General features: G+C 43.0%; 1 protein-coding gene across 4 annotated transcripts in view; it reads right to left on the bottom strand.

Moving 5' to 3' along the window:
* Nucleotides 1-983: 983 nt before the first annotated feature.
* The window catches only part of caskin1 (CASK interacting protein 1), a 740,245-nt gene continuing 719,510 nt past the window's right edge, over nt 984-21,718 (bottom strand). For all 4 annotated transcript variants that reach the window (XM_063059322.1, XM_063059323.1, XM_063059324.1 and 1 more), the window contains 3 exons: nt 13,692-15,701; nt 7,833-8,214; nt 984-6,572 (listed from right to left, as the gene is read on the bottom strand). In XM_063059322.1, coding sequence (XP_062915392.1) covers nt 6,476-6,572; nt 7,833-8,214; nt 13,692-15,701 — 2,489 coding nt within the window. In that variant the 3' untranslated portion in view covers nt 984-6,475. The remainder of the gene's footprint in view (nt 6,573-7,832; nt 8,215-13,691; nt 15,702-21,718) is intronic.

Here is a 21,718-nt window from a genome sequence, read left to right as displayed (position 1 = left end):
TGAGGCTCCTGTACCTTCTCCCTGATGGCAGCAGTGAGAAGAGAGCATGACCTGAACGGAGGGGGATCTCTGATTTTGGATGCTCCTTTCCTGTGACTGTGTTTCATGTAGATGAGCTCAGTAGTGGGGCGGGCTTTACCTGTGATGGACTGGGCCGTGTCCACTACTTATTGTAGGATTTTCCATTCAAGAGCATTGAAGTTTCCATACCAGTCAATTGTGTTTCTTTGTATTTACTGTGAATGCCTGCAGCAAAAGGAATCTCAGCATAGTGTAAAGGTAATAAATTTACTTTGAACTTTGAATCAGTGCTGTTGGCTTACTTTTCACCCTTCATTAGTTCATCTATTACTGACCCCAGTCTCAGCACTCCATTTCTCCTCTACACTGACAATCTCCCCTCTCCACTCTCAATCCTGGTGCAGTGTCTCGACACAAAAAAGCAGCAATCCCCACCCACCCCCGGACCCACAGTCGCTGTTCAACCCACTGAGTTTGTCCCACAGTTTGTTTTTTTTTGCTCAACTTTCCAGTGCCTTGTGTCCCTGTTGGCTCATAAACAGCATCTTGGCATCTACACTACACAAGTGATTCTGCAGATGCCGGAAATCTTGAGCAACATACACAAAATACTGGAGGCACTCGGCAGACCAGGTAGCAACTATGCAGGAGAATGAACAGTTGGCAAGGGGTCTCGGTGCAAAACGTCAACTATTTATTCCACTCCATTGATGCAGAGTTCCTCCAGCATTTAGTATGTGTTACATCTTTGCACCTACCCTGTGGATCCTCCTCAGAATTTTATATATTTTGAATGGTTCACTTCTTATTCTTTTAAATTTCAGAGTATGTAGGTTGATTTTAAGCAGTCTCTTCAAAGGACAAACACGTTATGATCTAGTGAACCTTCCCTGCATTCACTGAAGGGATATATCCCTGTCAAAGACATTTTTTTTCAAAATGAAGGCTAGACAGAATGCCCTTTTAACATTTATTTAGAGCCAATGGCAGTAAATGCAATCAGTCAAGCACAACACTGCCACATGCCTGTCATGATGGTTATGATACAGTCATTGGCAGAGTCAACAGGATGAACACATTTTGCAACCAGCCCACTTGAGGAAATCCACTGAAAACATAGTCCCTTTTTTACAAGATAAAAATAAACCAGGTTCCCCGAATACATTGAGTGAACAAGTGTCTCTCCTTCTAACTTTCTGTAAGATCGGAGTTTCTTCTTGCAGGGTGACACCAACAAGAAATGGAATCCTCTTCGAACACCACAACACACCCAAAAACATTAATCACTTTCAGTAGCGCACAGAATAGCATGAAGCGTCAAGATGCATAGCTTTACATAATGGAAATACAATACAGTTTCATAACTTAATAAAAATATAACAGTCATACAATTTTTATGGGATTTCTAAACCTTTTGTTACTTTTTTTTTTACAATTTACATCGGCAATTTTTCAGGCTTTGAAGAAATTTCAAAACTTTGACAAACACACTAGGTCATAGGACACAATATAAGACAATTAATAGCTCAAATCCGAGAATTACAATTAACACTTGTTTTTTCAAACCACAGGCAGACGCATTCATTGTAATTCAGGCATTACCCCAGACTTTATACACGGTTTTTATACATTTGTTACTACAGCAGGTGTGTTCTACTCGAACACCTGAACAACTAAAATCCAAAATACAACTCAATATCATAAAGCAATAACAAAAGAAATTTTCAACGTAAACAAGGCACGTCATTGTTCATTTAAAAAAAATGCATACAATGCTCTGCTTCAACATTAAAAACACCAAAAAGAAAAAAATAATCAACAAAATCAAAATGACAATTTAAAAACATCATTTATATATATTTTATTTAAAAATGGCTTCAAAATAAAGTAGAATTTTACAGGAGTGTTATTTCAGTTTGTGCTAGATTAAATCATCTTAATATATAATTTAATATAGAATTTTGGGTCAGTAAAATCTCTCATCTGTGAATAGGAGCATTCACAAATATTTTAAATATTTCTTAATTTTTTTCTTAAAAGGAAAGTGATGTGGATTTTCAGAAAGCCCAACAATTCACTTTATAGCTTCTATTGTGCACGCTTTTACTTGCTTAATGTTATGGATATGGATTTCTTTTTTTATTGTAATGTGTTATTCTTGCCACTGGGAGGCAGAAGATGCACATCTGGAATTGGCATATCTGGTTGAAAATCTTTAAGCTTCCACATAGCCTTACCAGCTGGTGCAACTAGAACCTGTGCTAAAGCCCTTTGGGATCTTTGAGCCTGCATCCCAACCAGGGAACATAAGTAATGTGTGTGTTTGTGTGTATAACATATATTTACAATATATAGTATTATAGATAAAGTTCTACTTGTACTTAACACTTCAAGGTGGGGAATGGCAATATCTGAGTGCATACTGCTCTGTCTTGAATTTTGCATCATTCATAGTCTTCACTCAGTATGAAAACAGACCAGACAAGACACTTAGGCCTATTCAGGTCATATGGAAAGTTAACCTGAGAATCTCAACCATTAAGATGAAGGCATATGACTCAAATCTAAGGGCACGTCCACTTGGCACATCTGATCTGCAAATATGTTGGAAGCAATAGAAAAACACTATGTAACAAGCTTTGTGTGAAACCATTTTAACCTGTTGCAGAGAGACTTAATGATCAGATAACGGCACACAGGGAGTGAACTCAGAACATGGAGAAAACTAGAGACTGACTGGCCATTTTATGGGGGGGGTTCACTTCATTATCTTGATAGTCTGATTGTACAGGTTAGTGAGAAATTATTTCTACCAAAGGCACCGCATTACAAATATCTACAGTAATACAGTGGTGGCCTAATGAAACAACGTTAGGTCAGTGTGCAAAAATACTAGCTGTTCCACAGCTGTTTAGGAGCTTGACCCACTGGAATTTGTGCAGCAGGGGCTATTGGCAAAAACAGAAAAAAATATAATCAAAGCACCTTTTTTGGATGGATTTTTATATGCCAACAACTTGAGTTGACCCTCTCAGATACCTGTAAAAGTTCTAATGGCATGATCTGGAGAGCCAGATGTGGAAATAACTCCCTAAAAACACAAGAGATTCTGCAGATGCTGGAAATCCAGAGCAACACACACAAAATGCTGAGAGTCCTGAAGACCTTTTATTACCCTTCATAGATGCTGCCTGACCTGCTGAGTTCCTCCAGCATTTTGTGTGTCTTGATATCTCCCTAAAACCCGACTAAGATTTTTTCCTCATCCGACAGCTATGTTATCTGGTTATTTACGTCACTGATGCTTCTGAGTCTTTGCTACTTACACATTGGCCACTCTGTTTTCTACATTATTCTGGCAACTGCATTTCAAACATAATTAGTTAGATTTAAAGCACTTTTGGGACGTTTGAGGAGGCAAAAGGTGCTATATCCTTTCCTTATTAAAATTCTGCTGCCTGTTAAACTGCTTTGCACATGCACAATAAACAAATCTCCCTGTCCAACGACACTGTGGGAATAACATATAGCCTACTCCTGTTACATATTCCTATGTTCTTCATCACACGGAATGTGTTGGAATGCCACCATCTCCTCAATAAATTCTAAGCTTACCTATAAAAGTCATAGCCTATGAGAGAAGGAAAAGTCCAAACTGTTTAGAATTAAAACTTCACCCTTCCTGCTTGGCTTGGAGCAACAATAATGAATCCAGTTTAATAGGGATGAAATATGAAATCATCTAGTTAATTACAGCATTGTTTAGGTGCGTTAGACTTCATCCACTAGATATTCTCTCTTCTCCCTTCTCCCATCAGGCAAAAAATACAAAATTATGGAAGCACGTAGCATCAAGCTCAAGGACAGCTTCTATTCTGCTGTTATCAGACCTCTTGTGCAATAAGTTGGACCCTTGACCTCACAATCAACCTCACTATGATCTTGCATTTTATTCTTTACCTGGGCTGCACTTTATCCAAAGCTTTTACATTTTATTCTGTATTATTACTTTTTACCTTGATTTACCTCAATGATTTGTTCTTCTATAAAGAGTATGCAAGCCAAACATTTTGCATTGTATCTTGATGCATATGACAATAATAAACCAATACCAGCAAGTCCAGAGGAAGAACTCAAACACATTCATTTTTAAACCCAAATGTCGAAAAAGCATGAGCAGAAAAGACAGTAAGATGTTGGATTTACTGGACTGGGTGCAAAGGATTGACCTATGCTCAATGCCACTCTGCTGACCCAAGCCATATTCTGAACCAACTTAATTCAAAGTATCTTGACTGCTGTTATCTTATTCATTTTCATTTGTGCCCCACTAATTCCCTAACAGATGGGTGGAAATAGATTTGTCTGGCATTTTTGACAAACTGCATTTTGCCTTCTGACACTGAAAATTAGTTTTCACCTTCTTTTCATCTTGACCTTAAATTAATTTTTGAATTCTAATGAAATGATTTCAAGGTATTTTGTATACTTGATTCACACACTTATTCTGTCTTAACTTCTTCACCAAATGAAGCACTTCTAAATAAAATATGCATTACACAAATACCAAGGCTGTCAGTCTCTGGGGTGTACAGAGGAAGTGTTGCACTAGGTGGAGGTGAGCTCCATTCTGCTCTCTCAGGCAGAATTTAAAAATAGCACAATTTTGAAGAAAGGCAGAGAAGTTCTTCCCAGAGTCATGACGATTTAGAAAACACTTACCTAGTTATTGTCATATTGCTGTTTGTGGGTCAAATTGTCTATCATGTTTGTTACAACAGGTGCCATTCTTCAAAAGGTATTGCATTGGCTGTATGATGTTTCAAGGTGACCTGATTTCACAAAAGATGCTATGTAAATACAAATTTCTTTAGAGATAGGCAGTAATTTTTATCTATTTGAGAGTTGTGTTTTGTATTTCTTGATCAGCGTGTTGTCATTTGTGATTTTCATCAGGAAGGCGCTGCAATCTGACTGCTGCTCAGAATATTCTCTGCCACCCATCTGAGTAATCACTGTCCACCTGCGACTCTGTACAATGAATGGTGCAAAGTAATGAAATGTGGCAATGAAAAGTGTCATCAAGGCTATTGCAAGGGGATTTGCCAATAGGAGACACTGGACATGACAAGGAATGGTAAATCTGACCAAACAGTTCCCCTTCCTGTGGGTCTAAGCCAATTGCAGAAACAAATATTCAAGTCTGGTGGTGTCCTGCTGTAGTACTTATCCATTCAAGGCAGGTGTCTAGCTCTATATTGACTCTTAACCGTAATTCCAACTTAACTAACTATGCTGACCCTTCATTAAATGTCTCTAAAGATACAATGTTTTCACATTATAACAGCAACTAGGCTTCCAAAACCTCCCGAATGGCTGAAGAGCACCATGGACCAAGATCATAGAAGTCAACATAGAAATGTTAGCATTTCTGTCACTAATCACTTCCATCCACATCAAATGTGGTCTAAAATGTTACCTGTTCAGTCTTTCCACTGCAGCAGCTACACATTCTGTTTTAAACTTTGTGTCATTTAATGGACAAAACTAATAAATACATTCTTTATTTATTCATTCATTGGCTTAGCCGGCATGGCCAAGTGTCATTGCCCTTCCTGGATGTCTCTGAACTGAATGTGTTTATGGACCATTGAGTGGGTAATCACATTGATGTTGGTCTGGAATAACATAGCTCAGATTGGGATTTCATTACTTTAAGGACATCTGTGAACTGGATGGGCATTTATGACAGATAGTTTCATGGTTACTGTTACTGATACTTTCTTTTTTAAAAATTCTGGCCTTCCCTAGACACCATGGTGGAATTTGAACTTGTGCGTCCCATCAAACATTGCCCAATAATTTAATCACTATGCTACCATTGCTTTAGACTATTTGCCCGGAGGTATTATAAACAGGCCAGCTTAAATCTTACTATTTTTCTATCACTGGCCATGTATCCAATGGGAAACCAAGTTGAAATTTAAAGCCACAACTCAACCAAGTCATTGTGCACTTGATTAAGTTTCTATCATCTGTGATGGATGTTTTACAAGCCCATCATATTTCTCATGCTTACAGTGTACATATACTACAACTTGCATTAACACCCTATTTCAACTTTAAATTTGGGAGTTTAAACTTTTTCACGTTTGCAAGATCTCAAATCAATATTAAATCAGTTCAACCTCCCATCTCTGTTTCAGATTCAAATCCAAATCATAAGGTTTTGACTTCCCTTGAAAGATGATGACAGTGATTTCACAGATCTTCATGTGGTAAGATCCTGAGGTAATATAAACTTTTTTTTGTTTGGTCAGTTGTGCAAACCAAAACAAAATTAAATGGGTTCATGAATGGAGATTATGTCCGACACTGGTCTGGGAAGGATTTCAAAGATCATTGTGCCCACAATAGAGTCCTGAGGTTTCCCTGCCATCTGTCTTCTCTTCCTTCATTCCAACATGGCGTCAAGTTGATCAGCCAAGTCATCAAACATACTGCCAATGTCATCCAGAATGCTGCCTGTGCTCTTCACCTCCGAGGCAGTCCTGGTGAGAGAAAGTACATTCCAAGCGTTACTTCCATGAGAGACACAAGAGGCTGCAGATGCTGAAGACTGGAGCAGAACCAAACTCAGCGGGTCAGCCAGCATACATGGAGGAAAATGAATAGCTGATGTATCATTTCAAGACCCTCCACTTAGACAGATTCTTTCTATTCAGAAGCAGGGTTTCAATCCTAAATGTTGACTGTCCACTTCCCTCCATAGTTGCTGCCTGACCTGCTGAGTTCCTTCATTTTATTTTGCTTCTATTTCATTTCTATGAGGATTAATAATTAGGAAAAAAAACAAAGCAGTCAACTTCTGTCTGCACAGATGTGTACAATATTTATCAATTTACTCAATTTCAAAACTGAGAGTCTGCTTTTACTAGATACCTTTCTTTCTTCCTTTAAAGTGCTACTTAAAACAAAGCTTTTGATCACCTCAGAGTGACTTGGCATAGGTTTCTTTGTTTGATGGCACTTCTGTGAAGTATCAAGGTACAGTATTGCCATGTTGAATGTATCTATAGATTGAAATAATGTCCAGTTTATTGTCTGTTACTATTAAAATCTTCAATGGCTCTCCTTAACGTGTTTTCATGAGATTTTGACAAGCACAAAGATGAGATGTGTATTAAGTAACAAAAAATGCTGGAGGAACTCAGAAAAAATGTTGGAGATGCTGGAGGAAGGCAGCATCTGTGGAGGGACATGGATGGTCGATGTTTCATCTAGTCTGAAAGAAAGAGGTAAGATAGCCAGTATAGAGGTGGGAGGGAGTGTGAAGCCAGAGCTGTCAGGTGATAGGTGGATCCATTTGAGATGGGGGGATAGGAAGATGGCCTCTCAAAGTCCAACCCTATATCCCTGTTGTGAGAGGTGGAAATGAGTAAGGCCGGCTAACAGTACTGGTGAAGCTGTAAGGGCCAATCCTCTGTACCATGAATGCAATAGATTACAGAAACATTAACAACCCTTCAACTTTCTGAGGATGATGGAGACAGGAGGTCATTGATGACCAATGCTCCACTGGGAGCTAAGGGGCCAAGAAGAAGAGGAAGATAGGAAGATGACACAGAGGCTGGGAGATGATACATGGAGGGAACAAAGGGCTGAAGGTGATGTTATTGGATGGGAGAGGAAGGTGAGGCATGGGAGCTGGGAAAGTGGGAGAGAGTGAGGCAGAAGTCTTGAGCTATAGAAATGTCCAGTCAATATCAGCATGCTCCTTGCACAAAGCATAAATAAATCAACAGACTTACTCTGCCACCTGCCCCTCATCATGCTTAATCTTCTCCTCCACAGCTTGTAAAGCGGCTGCCAGGGATGCGCTGGTTTCTTCGAGCTTCATTTGTGCTACATCTGTTGTGGCCATCTCTGTGGATGGCCCGGATATCGAAGACCTTGGTGGTTTGACTGGAACCTGCTGTGGCGGACCAGCAGCAATCGGCTTAGCTGGGCTTGAGCACAGGGATGCTGGTGTACTTGCTGCTTTGATGGTTGGCTGCTTGGCGGGAGAAGGGACTGGCGTTGGACCAGCACTCAATGACTGAAGAATAGTGTGGGGTTTGATGGGCTTGGGTGGAGTCAGAGGGGGAGGTAGAATCGGTTTAGGGGACACAGGAGGTGGGGCACGCTTTATCTCTGAAAAAAGAGCGATAGGTAAATTGTGTTAGTAGAAGCTAGAGTTATACTGATTGCACTCAATGATGGTTATGGTATAATGGGATCTTTCATTTGTAGATGATAGTTGATATAAAGTTTAACTAGCCAGCCAATATGTTAGCAACCGTAAACACATAAAAATCCTTCTGTTATTGATCCTAGACAGGCCTGGTATTTATTGTCTTTCTGGTTTCCCTCAGAAAGTGTGATGAATCTTTTTTTTAATGAGCTAATAGGACCTCAAAGAAACTGAGTGCTTTGCTGCTTTAGTTATCAGGGCTCTGAATTCAACCACATTATTGAGGAAGTGGAATCAAGGTCAGGGAAGGGTAGATTTCCTTCTCTGAGGACACGAGTAAATCAATTGGGCTTTTATCACAATGCATTTGGTTCATGGTAATTTTTTCTATTAGGCACAGTTTTATTTACAGATTATAAATCAAGTTTAAATACTCTGGTCATAGTTTCAGTATTTCACAATACAGAGATAACACATTATTACTAAAGTTAAAAATCCTTCAGTAGATATTTTACAATAATAGTTGCTTTGTTTATATTGCAAATTATAGAATATTATTTCTCTAGAGAGTCAGAAATGTACAGGGGAGATATACAGTTTAATTGTCTTAGGTCTTATCAAAGTTGCCATAAAGACTTGGGATTGAAATAAATGTCCAAAAGACAAGGCAGTAATTATAGTGCAAGGAAAATAATTAGCCAAAACCAAAATATTGAAGTCTTCTCAAAATGATTAAGTTTTGAGTTATGTCATGAAATTATGTCATGAGCAATGAGGAAGGGTTAATTAGCGATCTTGTCGTGAGAGGCCCCTTGAGTAAGAGTGACCATAATATGGTGGAATTCTTCATTAAGATGGAGAGTGACATAGTTAATTCAGAAACAAAGGTTCTGAACTTAAAGAGGGGTAACTTTGAAGGTATGAGACGTGAATTAGCTAAGATAGACTGGCAAATGACACTTAAAGGATTGATGGTGGATATGCAATGGCAAGCATTTAAAGGTTGCATGGATGAACTACAACAATTGTTCATCCCAGTTTGGCAAAAGAATAAATCAAGGAAGGTAGTGCACCCGTGGCTGACAAGAGAAATTAGGGATAGTATCAATTCCAAAGAAGAAGCATACAAATTAGCCAGAGAAAGTGGCTCACCTGAGGACTGGGAGAAATTCAGAGTTCAGCAGAGGAGGACAAAGGGCTTAATTAGGAAGGGGAAAAAAGATTATGAGAGAAAACTGGCAGGGAACATAAAAACGGACTGTAAAAGCTTTAATAGATATGTAAAAAGGAAAAGACTGGTAAAGACAAATGTAGGTCCCCTGCAGACAGAAACAGGTGAATTGATTATGGGGAGCAAGGACATGGCAGACCAATTGAATAGTTACTTTTGTTCTGTCTTCACTAAGGAGGACATAAATAATCTTCCAGAAATAGTAAGGGACAGAGGGATGGAGGAACTGAGCGAAATACATGTTAGTAGGGAAGTGATGTTAGGTAAATTGAAGGGATTGAAGGCAGATAAATCCCCAGGGCCAGATGGTCTGCATCCTAGAGTGCTTAAAGAAGTAGCCCAAGAAATAGTGGATGCATTAGTGATAATTTTTCAAAACTCATTAGATTCTGGACTAGTTCCTGAGAATTGGAGGGTGGCTAATGTAACCCCACTTTTTAAAAAAGGAGAGAGAGAGAAACCGGGGAATTATAGACCGGTTAGCCTAACGTCGGTGGTGGGGAAACTGCTGGAGTCAGTTATCAAGGATGTGATAACAGCACATTTGGAAAGCGGTGGAATGATCGGACAAAGTCAGCATGGATTTGTGAAAGGAAAATCATGTCTGACGAATCTCATAGAATTTTTTGAGGATGTAACTAGTAGAGTGGATAGGGGAGAACCAGTGGATGTGGTATATTTGGATTTTCAAAAGGCTTTTGACAAGGTCCCACACAGGAGATTAGTGTGCAAACTTAAAGCACACGGTATTGGGGGTAAGGTATTGGTGTGGGTGGAGAATTGCTTAGCAGACAGGAAGTAAAGAGTGGGAATAAACGGGACCTTTTCAGAATGGCAGGCGGTGACTAGTGGGGTACCGCAAGGCTCAGTGCTGGGACCCCAGTTGTTTACAATATATATTAATGACTTGGATGAGGGAATTAAATGCAGCATCTCCAAGTTTGCGGATGACACGAAGCTGGGTGGCAGTGTTAGCAGTGAGGAGGATGCTAAGAGGATGCAGGGTGACTTGGATAGGTTGGGTGAGTGGGCAAATTCATGGCAGATACAATTTAATGTGGATAAATGTGAAGTTATCCACTTTGGTGGCAAAAATAGGAAAACAGATTATTATCTGAATGGTGGCCGATTAGGAAAAGGGGAGGTGCAACGAGACCTGGGTGTCATTATACACCAGTCATTGAAAGTGGGCATGCAGGTACAGCAGGCAGTGAAAAAGGCGAATGGTATGCTGGCATTTATAGCGAGAGGATTCGAGTACAGGAGCAGGGAGATACTACTGCAGTTGTACAAGGCCTTGGTGAGACCACACCTGGAGTATTGTGTGCAGTTTTGGTCACTTAATCTGAGGAAAGGCATCCTTGCCATAGAGGGAGTACAAAGAACATTCACCAGATTGATTCCTGGGATGGCAGGACTTTCATATGAAGAAAGACTGGATGAACTGGGCTTGTACTCGTTGGAATTTAGAAGATTGAGGGGGGATCTGATTGAAACATATAAGATCCTAAAGGGATTGGACAGGCTAGATGCAGGAAGATTGTTCCCGATGTTAGGGAAGTCCAGAACGAGGGGTCACAGTTTGAGGATAGAGGGGAAGCCTTTTAGGACCGAGATTAGGAAAAACTTCTTCACACAGAGAGTGGTGAATCTGTGGAATTCTCTGCCACAGGAAACTGTTGAGGCCAGTTCATTGGCTATGTTTAAGAGGGAGTTAGATATGGCCCTTGTGGCTACGGGGGTCAGGGGGTATGGAGGGAAGGCTGGGGCAGGGTTCTGAGTTGGATGATCAGCCATGATCATAATAAATGGCGGTGCAGGCTCGAAGGGCCGAATGGCCTACTCCTGCACCTATTTTCTATGTTCCGTGTTTCTATGAAATTTAATTCCTAATATGGTGGCTGTAGAGCTCTACAAAAATGCTTACTATAAAAGAAGCAATTATGAAGTTTTACATACGAGCACATAACTTGCTCAAGACTACAATAGAGAAATGGATATATTGACCTGTTTTTTTCAAATAAAATGGGTTAACAAATGAAGAAAAATAGTTCACTTAATAATACTTAATAAGTATTTGGAACAATTGTCTGTAAAGTTAGACTAAGAATTATTAATCTTATATTTTGAAAAGGTAGTGAATGTTTTGAACCCTTAATAGTCATCTAAGAATTGCCACTTTACCAATTCTACATTCTGTTTTCCTTTTTAGTACTTTAATGTTTTTTTTGTGTACAGAATGATCAGTGAGGACGGCATGCCTCTCCTTTAATGTGACAACAGTAAACCAATTCCAATTCTTGGTCTCACAATCTGACCCTTACACTTAATTTCTCTACTGCACCACACTTTCTCTGTGATTGCAACTCAATATTGTGCATTCTCTCTTTCTTTGTTACTATCTTAAAGTACTTATGTATGAAATGACCTGTTTAGATGACATACAAACAGCAGCTTTTCACTGTATCTCTGTAAGACTACCAGTTCTTGATCTCCCAATCTATCTTGATTGGACTTTGCAGCATATTTGTCATTCTGCACTGCTCTATCTCTGTAGCTAACTATAGGGAACACTCCAAGTCTTCATCAAGGGATCAAAAATGGAGAGAGTGAGCAAGTTCCTGGGTGTCAAGATATCTGAGGATCTATCCTTGGCTCAACATATCAATGCAGCTACAAAGAAAGTATGCTAGTGTGTATATTTCGTTAGGGGTTTGAGGAGATTTGATATGTCACCAAAGACTACTCACAAATTTTTACAGACACACAGTGGAGAGCATTCTAACTGGGTGTATCACTGTCTGGTATGGGGGCGGGGGAATACCACACAGGTTTGAAATAAGCTGCAGAGATGTGCAAACTTAGTTAGCTCCACCGTAGAACATAGAATAGTACAGCACAGGAACAGGCCCTGGAGTCCACAATGTTGTGCCGAACCAGCCAAAAAGCAAATCATACACAACCAAAAACCAATCCCTCCTGCCTACACCATGTCCATATCCTTGCGTCTTCCTCACATCCATGTACCTAATTAAACATCTTTTATGTATTTGCCTCTACCATCACACCAGGCAGCTCCATCATGGGTACTAGCCTCTGTACTATCCAGATCATTTTCAATGAGCGGTGCCTCAAAAAGGTGGCAAACATCCTTAAGCACCCCATCGCCCAGGTCATGCCTTGTTCTCATTGCTACCATCGGGAAGGAGATACAGGAGACTGAAGACACACAGTCAATGATCCAGGAACAGCTTCTTCCCCTCTGCCATCCGATTTCTGAATGGGCATTGAACCCATGTGTGATAAACCATATATATATATATATGTTGTAACCGGGTTACCTGTCTGGACACGCCCCTCTGCTGACTACCCCTGTGGCTCCTCCCACAGACCCCTGAATAAAGGTGATTTCACCCTGCTCCTCCTCCTCAGTCCAGGGGCAGACACTCAGCATGCTGGAAGTCATATTTTACTGCGAATAAAAGCCTGTCAGTATTTACCCTACTTCAGTCTTTTGGAGTAATTGAAGGTGCATCAATTTTATTCGCAGTAATTTTAAAGCATGGAACGCACTCTGAGACCCCGACAAGTTAGAGCGAGACCCGACAAGTCAGACCCGACAAGTCAGACCCCAACCCGCAAACACCTGAAGCTGGAAATCATACTTCACTGCGAATAAAAGCCTTTCAGTATTTACCCTACTTCTGTCTTTTGGAGTAATTGAAGGTGCATCACCATGCACACTACTTTTATTTAATTTTAATTTTGCACTACTTATTTAATTGAATTATTATCTATTTATATTTACTCAAATTCACAGTTTTTCCTCTACAATTATGCACTGTATTGCATTGCTGCCACAGGGACAACACATTTCACGACATATGCCGGTGATATTAATCCTGATTCTGATATTTTTTTTGTACTACCTCAAATATAAAATGAATAGCGTTACAAGCAGAATATTTTCACCGCCTCTCTGTGCGTGTGACAATAATGATCCAATACCAACGACAGTGCCGGCCCTTTGGGCGGGCCTAACAGTGAGGGTATAAACACTCTTGACGCGGTTGCTACGGTATCAGAGGCGAGTTTACTTTCAGGGGTGGGAATAAAAAGAGTTAGAGAGAGGGAGAGAGAGAGTGAGAGAGAGATAGATAGATAGATAGATAGAGATGGAGATGTGATTAACAATGTAAGCTGTACCTGGACTAGCAGGGCCGGGCAGCGGAGATTTCCGAGTGGCCGGGGGCGGCCCGGGCCTCTTGGCCGGCTGGCTGATGGATGGTTTGGGGGACACGGGGGGTTTGACGGGCCTCCGGGCCTCGCCGTTGGCCGCCTGCGTGCCGTGCTCGCTGTTCCTCCGCGGGAGGTCTCCGACGGTGAGGAAGCTCGGGTAGGTCTCGCCCTCGGCCATGTCGGACGCGGGCCTCCTCTTGAAGGCGGCCGTGCCGTTGTGGAGGTGGTGATCGGGCGGTGGGGACTCGGCGCCCCGGGCTTTCGGCCTCCGCTTCACCGTGCTGGACTCGATGAGGTGGAAGGCGGCTGACTCCTGCCCCGACCTGGCCTTGGCTCTCCTCAGCTCGGCGGGCGTCAGACCGGAGGACTGCGGTCTCAGGTCGGCCTCGGCCTTGAGGGCGCCGGGCTGCCGCGGCCGCTGCTTTATGGTCAGGTTGCCTTCCTCGGCGAACGGCAGGTTCTCGGGCGCCAGGCCCTGGCGGGCCGCCTCGGCTTCGATTTTGTCCCGCCGGGCAGCCGCGATCAGTCCGGTGACCGGGCCGCTGATGGTCCTCCGCCGGTTGATGACCTCGCCGTCCAGGCCGATGGCATCGCGCGGTGCGCGCTTCACGGCCGCCAGCGGCGTTGCCACGGCGACGCGTACCGGCTCGGCAGCGGGAGCGGGGCTGCCGCCGCCGCCTTCCAGAAGCTTCTGTGCTTTGAAGGACCGGCGCAGCGACAGGGCCCGGGCGCCGCCGCCGATGGACGACAGCTCGAGCATGGCGGCGATGGAGCGGACGCTTCCCACACTTGCCGTCTCCACCGCTCCTGGGCCGCTGGCCCGCCTCTGCTCGTCCGCCGCCGACTCCTCGCAGGTCCCGGGTCGTGACAGGTCGTCGGCCAGGTTAGTGCTGGAGATGGCGGAGCTGGAGCGCTTGGGGGGCGGCGGCGGTGGCCCTTTCTTCCTGGGCCTCAGCGCGAACGACTGGCTCCGGTTGACGCCGGCGTCGGCGGGCGGCGGCGCTCGGGCCGAGTGGCTCCTCGCCACCCGCCGCTGGATGGTGGCGTACGGCCCGGCGTCGGGTACGGTCAGCTCGTCTTTCTCCTGCTCGCTGTCCGACACGGCGTAGCGGCTCAGGCTGTGCGCCCGCTTCTTGGGCCTGCCCGGGTCGTGGTGGCCCCCTTCGTCGGCCTGGGGCGGCGGGAGCCTCAGCACCGGCACCACCGGCGTGCCCTCGGACTCGGCCGGCTGCGGGATCACGTAGGCAAAGCCCCGGTGGGTGGGCGAGCGCGGCGACATGGGCCGCTCGGCCTGCAGCAGCTGCGGGATGGGCTTGACCTTTGCTGTGGCCTGGGGCACGTTGAGTGTCTGCGGGGAGCAAGGCCTGGGCTTGGTCGGGGTCTGCGGCGGGGTGAATGTGGACATGGTGACCACGGCTTGGTGCTGCTGGCTGTGGGCCACGGCTGCCCTGGGCTTCCCGGGTGCTGGGGGCACGCTGGCCCTCTGTAGCCCCTGGCGGTGCGCCCGCTTGCTGGGGCCCAGGTGGTCAGTGAACCCGGCGCGGTGGCTGGGTGCGTCCAGGCTCTCCTGGCTCTTGGACAGCGCGGCTCTCTGCAGCTGGCTCCCTGCCCCTGGCGTGTCCACGGTGCTGCCATTTGCCTTGCCCTTGCTCCCGCTGCCATTGTTGTTTTCCTGGCCAGCCCCCTGAGGGTATGCCGTGCTCTCCGGAGTCAGAGTCACATGGTTGCTCGCTTGCCTGTGGTCCTTGACCTCGCCAGCCGTGGTCATGGCCATTTGCAGCTCGTTGCTCAATTCACTGTCTTGGAAGGTGGACATTTTTGGAGACTGGCATTCAGCATTCTCGCCCTGAGGAGACTCAATAGCCACAATCTCCAATGACTGTGGTGTTTTCTTCTTCAGGGTGCCTGAGTCGTATCTGGAAGCTCGTTGGATTTCAGCCAGTTTCTTCACCGCGAGCATAAACTTCTTCTGATGACCTGATGGGATTAAAAATAGAAAAAACACAGCATTTTCCAGGTTAACAACAGAATACCTTTTGCAAGAGCAGCCCTATTCAGATGGTGGTAGGGTTAACTACCTCTGCAGAAATTTCACAATAATATTATTTTGGCACTTCAGCAGAATACTGATGGGGGTGGGAGGAATGGATGGATTTCTCATTCAAAAGCACTTTCAAATGAACATGAAACATATTGCAGATAAGACAAAGGAGTAGAATTAGGCCATTTGATTCCTCTGCCTCCTCCACCAGATGCTAAAACAGAAACTGAAAACACGCAAGGAGCCTGGAAACATCAGTGGAAAAGAACAAAGCCAATGTTTCACCACAACTCCTTTATCAATAAAGATTATTTGATCTGGAACCTTGGTTCTATTTCTTTCACAATACTTACTGCTTTCTCTGGGAGCCAGGTGATTTGTACCGGCATCGACTTCAAGACAAAGTGATGTAGTTAGGGTGTCTTTCAAAATGATGTATCTTGTAATATAGCTGAGAGAAACATTTGTCACTATGATATTGTAGAGGCTTAATGTGAGAAAATTAGCTGCTGCATTTCTTGTGTTACAATAATAAAGACATTTACAGCAAACTTTGTAGGAAAATTGGCTTGAGCTCTATAGAGTTGAATATCATTTTTGTAAAAAGCCATTGAGCAGAGGAAAGGGGAGATATGAAATGCTTTTTCACTTGTTACAATGCTTTCCAATGAACACACTAGTTATCAAGATGGTTGAAGAATTAATTTAACCAAAAACATAACTTAGTGAAATTATGATTTGTCCTTGAAGAGATACAAACTAGTTGCTGTCCCTTCAGTCTACTTTTGATTATTGGCAAATCATAAACACGAGGGCTTCTGCAGATGCTAGAACTCTAGAGCAATATACACAAAATACTGGAGGAACTCAGCAGCCCAATTGATATTTTGGGCTGAGACCCTTCCAGTCTCTCTCTGAAACGTAGACTGGTTATTCATTTTCATAGATGCTATCTGACCTGTTGAGTTCCAACAGGTTTTTGTGTGTCTTTGGGATAATCATTAGTACTATCATTGGATACAACTACTGACCTCATTACAGCCTTAATCCAAGTATTATCAGAATTGACGTCCAGGGGTTAAATGAAAGTAACAACCCTTGATATCAAGGTAGCATTTGATTGCATATAGCATCGAGGAGCATTGACTGAACTAGTCAGTGGGATCCGGAAACCTGCCAGTTGGAATTACACCTGGTACAAAGGGTTGTGGTAATTGGATGTCAATCCACTCAGCCACAGGACATCTCTGCAGGGGGTGTGTCCCTAGCTCAACCACTTTCAGCTGCTTCATTACTGTTCTTCCATCCATAGTAGGATGAAAAGTAGGGATGTTTGCTGATAATTGCAGAATTTCAGCCCTGTAGTGCACAAACAAATGCATTAGGTACTGGATATTATCCATTCCTGGGCTGATAGGTGGGAAGGATTGTTATTGGCAGGTGGTGTAGAAGCACCAGTCAATAACAATATCCAGCATATACAAGAAAATCAGTCCTGACATTCAATGGCATCACTGCATCCCCCATCGGAAACAAAAAATGCTGGAAGTGATTTGACAAAAAGTTGAACTGGAATAGCTATATACACATTAATGAGTAACTTCCCCCAAAGCTTGTCCCCATTTATAAGGGTCAAGTCAGGAATGTGATGAACTATATTCCAACTGCCTGGTTAAGTCCAGCTACAATGGCACTCAGGAAGCTCAATACAATACTAAGAAAAGCCCATTTGATAGGCACCCCATCTATATCCAATCATTCCAACTCATGCACAACAGCAGCAGATTGTACCATTTGCAAGATGCAGTGCAGCATCCCACTAAGATTTGTCTGCACCACCTAAACGTGATCTGTACATCTGGAAAGGCAGGCAGCAAAAGCATGGGGACGCCATCAGCTGAAAGTTGCCCTCCAAGCCACAAGCCATCCTGACTGGAAATATAGCATTGTTCTTTCACCATCACTAAGGCAAGGTCCTCGTCAATGTGGGAATACCTGCATCTCAAGCACTAGCAGTTCAAAAAGGTATACTTCCTCGAGGGTGATTAGTAATAGGCAATTAAATGCTGGTTTGGCCTGCAACAAACACTTGGTCTTTATTATAGTGTTTATACTTCTAAAATACTATGGATGCAACACACTCCAGAATATCTGGGAAGGTACTATGCATATACAAGATTTAAAAAAAAAGATTTTTCAGTGTAGAGAACTTCATGGAGTGGCTCACCACAGTTCTCTGAAAATACAGTAGAACAGATAGAGTAGGGAAAAAATCAGAAGGACAAGGGTAAAAGAACAACAACCTATTTTTGAGATGCAGCACAGAATAGGGCCTTTGAGCTGCACTGCCCAGCAACCTTGATTTTGACCCTAGCCTTATCATGGGACAATATACAATGGCCAGTTAACCTAACAACTGGTACATCGAGGAAACCAGAGTACCTGGAAGAAACCCATGCTTTCATGGGGAGGAAGTACAAAATCCTTACAGATCACAGTGGGAATTGAGCATAGATCACTGCTACTGACCACTAAGCTACCAACTATGTCAAAAACATGGGCGAATGATACTGATAAGATACCAGTATATCATCTAAATGTGGTTTAAAAGAACATTGAGACACTGAAAGTAAAGGGTGCTCTTAACGAAGATAATCAAGAGCCAAACAAGGAAAATACAAGTTTGGCATTGCAGAGGTGCACCTGCAGACTTCCAATTAGAATTGAAAATTATGGGGTAAGTGGTCTAATTTTGGCATTGTATGATTATTGGCTATAATGAGTAAACAACCTGTTTTATTTCAATGGGAATCATGATGGAAATGTAAAATACTGCCACTCACCTATGTCTGTTCTACACTGAAACATATCCCTGCCTTTTGCCATTATTTACATCATCCTACAACATAACAGTTGAAAAATCAGTGTATAAAATAATAAGTGGCATAGACTGGGTCAATGAACAGTCTTTTTCAGGGTTGGCATCATCAAATAGAGAGCATAGATTTAAGGTGAGAGAAGAGAGACTTAATAGGACATGAGGGGCATCTTTTTACATCCAGAGGGTGGTCAATATGTGGATTGAGCTGGCAGAGGGAGTGGCTGAGGTAGGTACTGCAAAGTGGCTATAATGAGTAGTTTATTCTGTTTTATTTCAATGGGAAACACTAGAGAAATGTAAAATACTGCCAATCACCTACACCATTTAAAATGTATTTGGGCAGGTACATGGATAGGAGGGGTTTAAAGGGATATGGGCCAAATGCAGACAAATGGAGATAGAAATCTTGTTGGCATGGAAGGCTTGGAAGAGCAAATCTGCAGAGAGATAGCAGGCAACTGCAGGAAACATAAAGTTGTGGTGGTAGGAGATTTTAATTTTCCATACATTGATCGGGACTCCCATACTGTTAGGGGTCTGGATGGATTAGAGTTTGTAAAATGTGTTCAGGAAAGTTTTCTAATCAATATATAGAGGGACCAACTAGAGGGGATGCAATATTGGATCTCCTGTTAGGAAACGAATTAGGGCAAGTGACAGAAGTCTGTGTAGGGGAGCACTTTGGTTCCAGTGATCATAACACCATTAGTTTCAATTTGATCATGGACAAGGATAGATCTGGTCCTAGGGTTGAGGTTCTTAGCTGGAAGAAGGCCAAATTTGAAGAAATGAGAAAGGATCTAAAAAGCGTGGATTGGGACAGGTTGTTCTCTGGCAAAGATGTGATTGCTAGGTGGGAAGCCTTCAAAGGGGAAATTTTGAGAGTGCAGAGTTTGTATGTTCCTGTCAGGATTAAAGGCAAGTTGAATAGGAATAAGGAACCTTGGTTCTCAAGGGATATTGCAACTCTGATAAAGAAGAATAGTGAGTTGTATGAAATGTATAGGAAACAGGGGGTAAATCAGGTGCTTGAGGAGTATAAGAAGTGCAAGAAAATACTTAAGAAAGAAATCAGGAGGGCTAAAAGAAGACATGAGGTTGCCTTGGCAGTCAAAGTGAAGGATAATCCAAAGAGCTTTTACAAGTATATTAAGAGCAAAAGGATTGTAAGGGATAAAATTGGTCCTCTTGAAGATCAGAGTGGTCGGCTTTATGCGGAACCAAAGGAAATGGGGGAGATCTTAAATAGGTTTTTTGCGTCTGTATTTACTAAGGAAACTGGCATGAAATCTATGGAATTGAGGGAATCAAGTAGTGAGACCATGGAAACTGTACAGATTGAAAAGGAGGAGGTGCTTGCTGTCTTGAGGAAAATTAAAGGGGATAAATCTCCGGGACCTGACAGAGTGTTCCCTCGGACCTTGAAGGAGACTAGTGTTGAAATTGCGGGGGCCCTGGAAGAAATATTTAAAATGTCGCTCCCTACGGGTGAAGTGCCGGAGGATTGGAGAGTGGCTCATGTTGTTCCGTTGTTTAAAAAAGGATCAAAAAGTAATCTGGGAAATTATAGGCCGGTGAGTTTAAGGTCAGTAGTAGGTAAGTTATTGGAGGGAGTACTAAGAGACAGAATCTACAAGCATTTGGATAGACAGGGGCTTATTAGGGAGAGTCAACATGGCTTTGTGTGTGGTAGGTCATGTTTGACCAATCTGTTGGAGTTTTTCGAGGAGGTTACCAGGAAAATGGATGAAGGGAAGGCAGTGGATATTGTCTACATGGACTTCAGTAAGGCCTTTGACAAGGTCCCGCATGGGAGGTTAGTTAGGAAAATTCAGTCGCTAGGTATACATGGAGAGGTGGTAAATTGGATTAGACATTGGCTCGATGGAAGAAGCCAGAGAGTGGTGGTAGAGAATTGCTTCTCTGAGTGGAGGCCTGTGACTAGTGGTGTGCCACAGGGATCAGTGCTGGGTCCATTGTTATTTGTCATCTATATCAATGATCTGGATGATAATGTGGTAAATTGGATCAGCAAGTTTGCTGATGATACAAAGATTGAGGTGTAGTAGACAGTGAGGAAGGTTTTCAGAGCCTGCAGAGGGACTTGGACCAGCTGGAAAAATGGGCTGAAAAATGGCAGATGGAGTTTAATACTGATAAGTGTGAGGTATTGCACGTTGGAAGGACAAACCAACGTAGAACATACAGGGTTAATGGTAAGGCACTGAGGAGTGCAGTGGAACAGAGGGATCTGGGAATACAGATACAAAATTCCCTAAAAGTGTCGTCACAGGTAGATAGGGTCGTAAAGAGAGCTTTTGGTACATTGGCCTTTATTAATCAAAGTATTGAGTATAAGAGCTGGAATGTTATGATGAGGTTGTATAAGGCATTGGTGAGGCCGAATCTGGAGTATTGTGTTCAGTTTTGGTCACCAAATTACAGGAAGGATATAAATAAGGTTGAAAGAGTGCAGAGAAGGTTTACAAGGATGTTGCCGGGACTTGAGAAACTCAGTTACAGAGAAAGGTTGAATAGGTTAGTACTTTATTCCCTGGAGCGTAGAAGAATGAGGGGAGATTTGATAGAGGTATATAAAATTATGATGGGTATAGATAGAGTGAATGCAAGCAGGCTTTTTCCACTGAGGCAAGGGGAGAAAAAAACCAGAGGACATGGGTTAAGGGTGAGGGGGGAAAAGTTTAAAGGGAACATTAGGGGGGGCTTCTTCACACAGAGAGTGGTGGGAGTATGGAATGAGCTGCCAGACGAGGTGGTAAATGCGGGTTCTTTTTTAACATTTAAGAATAAATTGGACAGATACACGGATGGGAGGTGTATGGAGGGATATGGTCCGTGTGCAGGTCAGTGGGACTCGGCAGAAAATGGTTCGGCACAGCCAAGAAGAGCCAAAGGGCCTGTTTCTGTGCTGTAGGTTCTATGGTTCTATGGATCAATCGGGCTGAGCAGCCTCTTTCTATGCCTTTTAGCTCCATAAAAAATAATTTTTCATTCAACCGTTATGAATCATAAACGTGAGGGAGAAACTGGTTACTAACTTTGCTTTCAAAA

Source organism: Mobula hypostoma, chromosome 9, assembly GCF_963921235.1.
Source record: "Mobula hypostoma chromosome 9, sMobHyp1.1, whole genome shotgun sequence".
Lineage (NCBI taxonomy): Eukaryota > Metazoa > Chordata > Chondrichthyes > Myliobatiformes > Myliobatidae > Mobula > Mobula hypostoma.
This window is presented reverse-complemented; position numbering and strand designations above follow the sequence as displayed.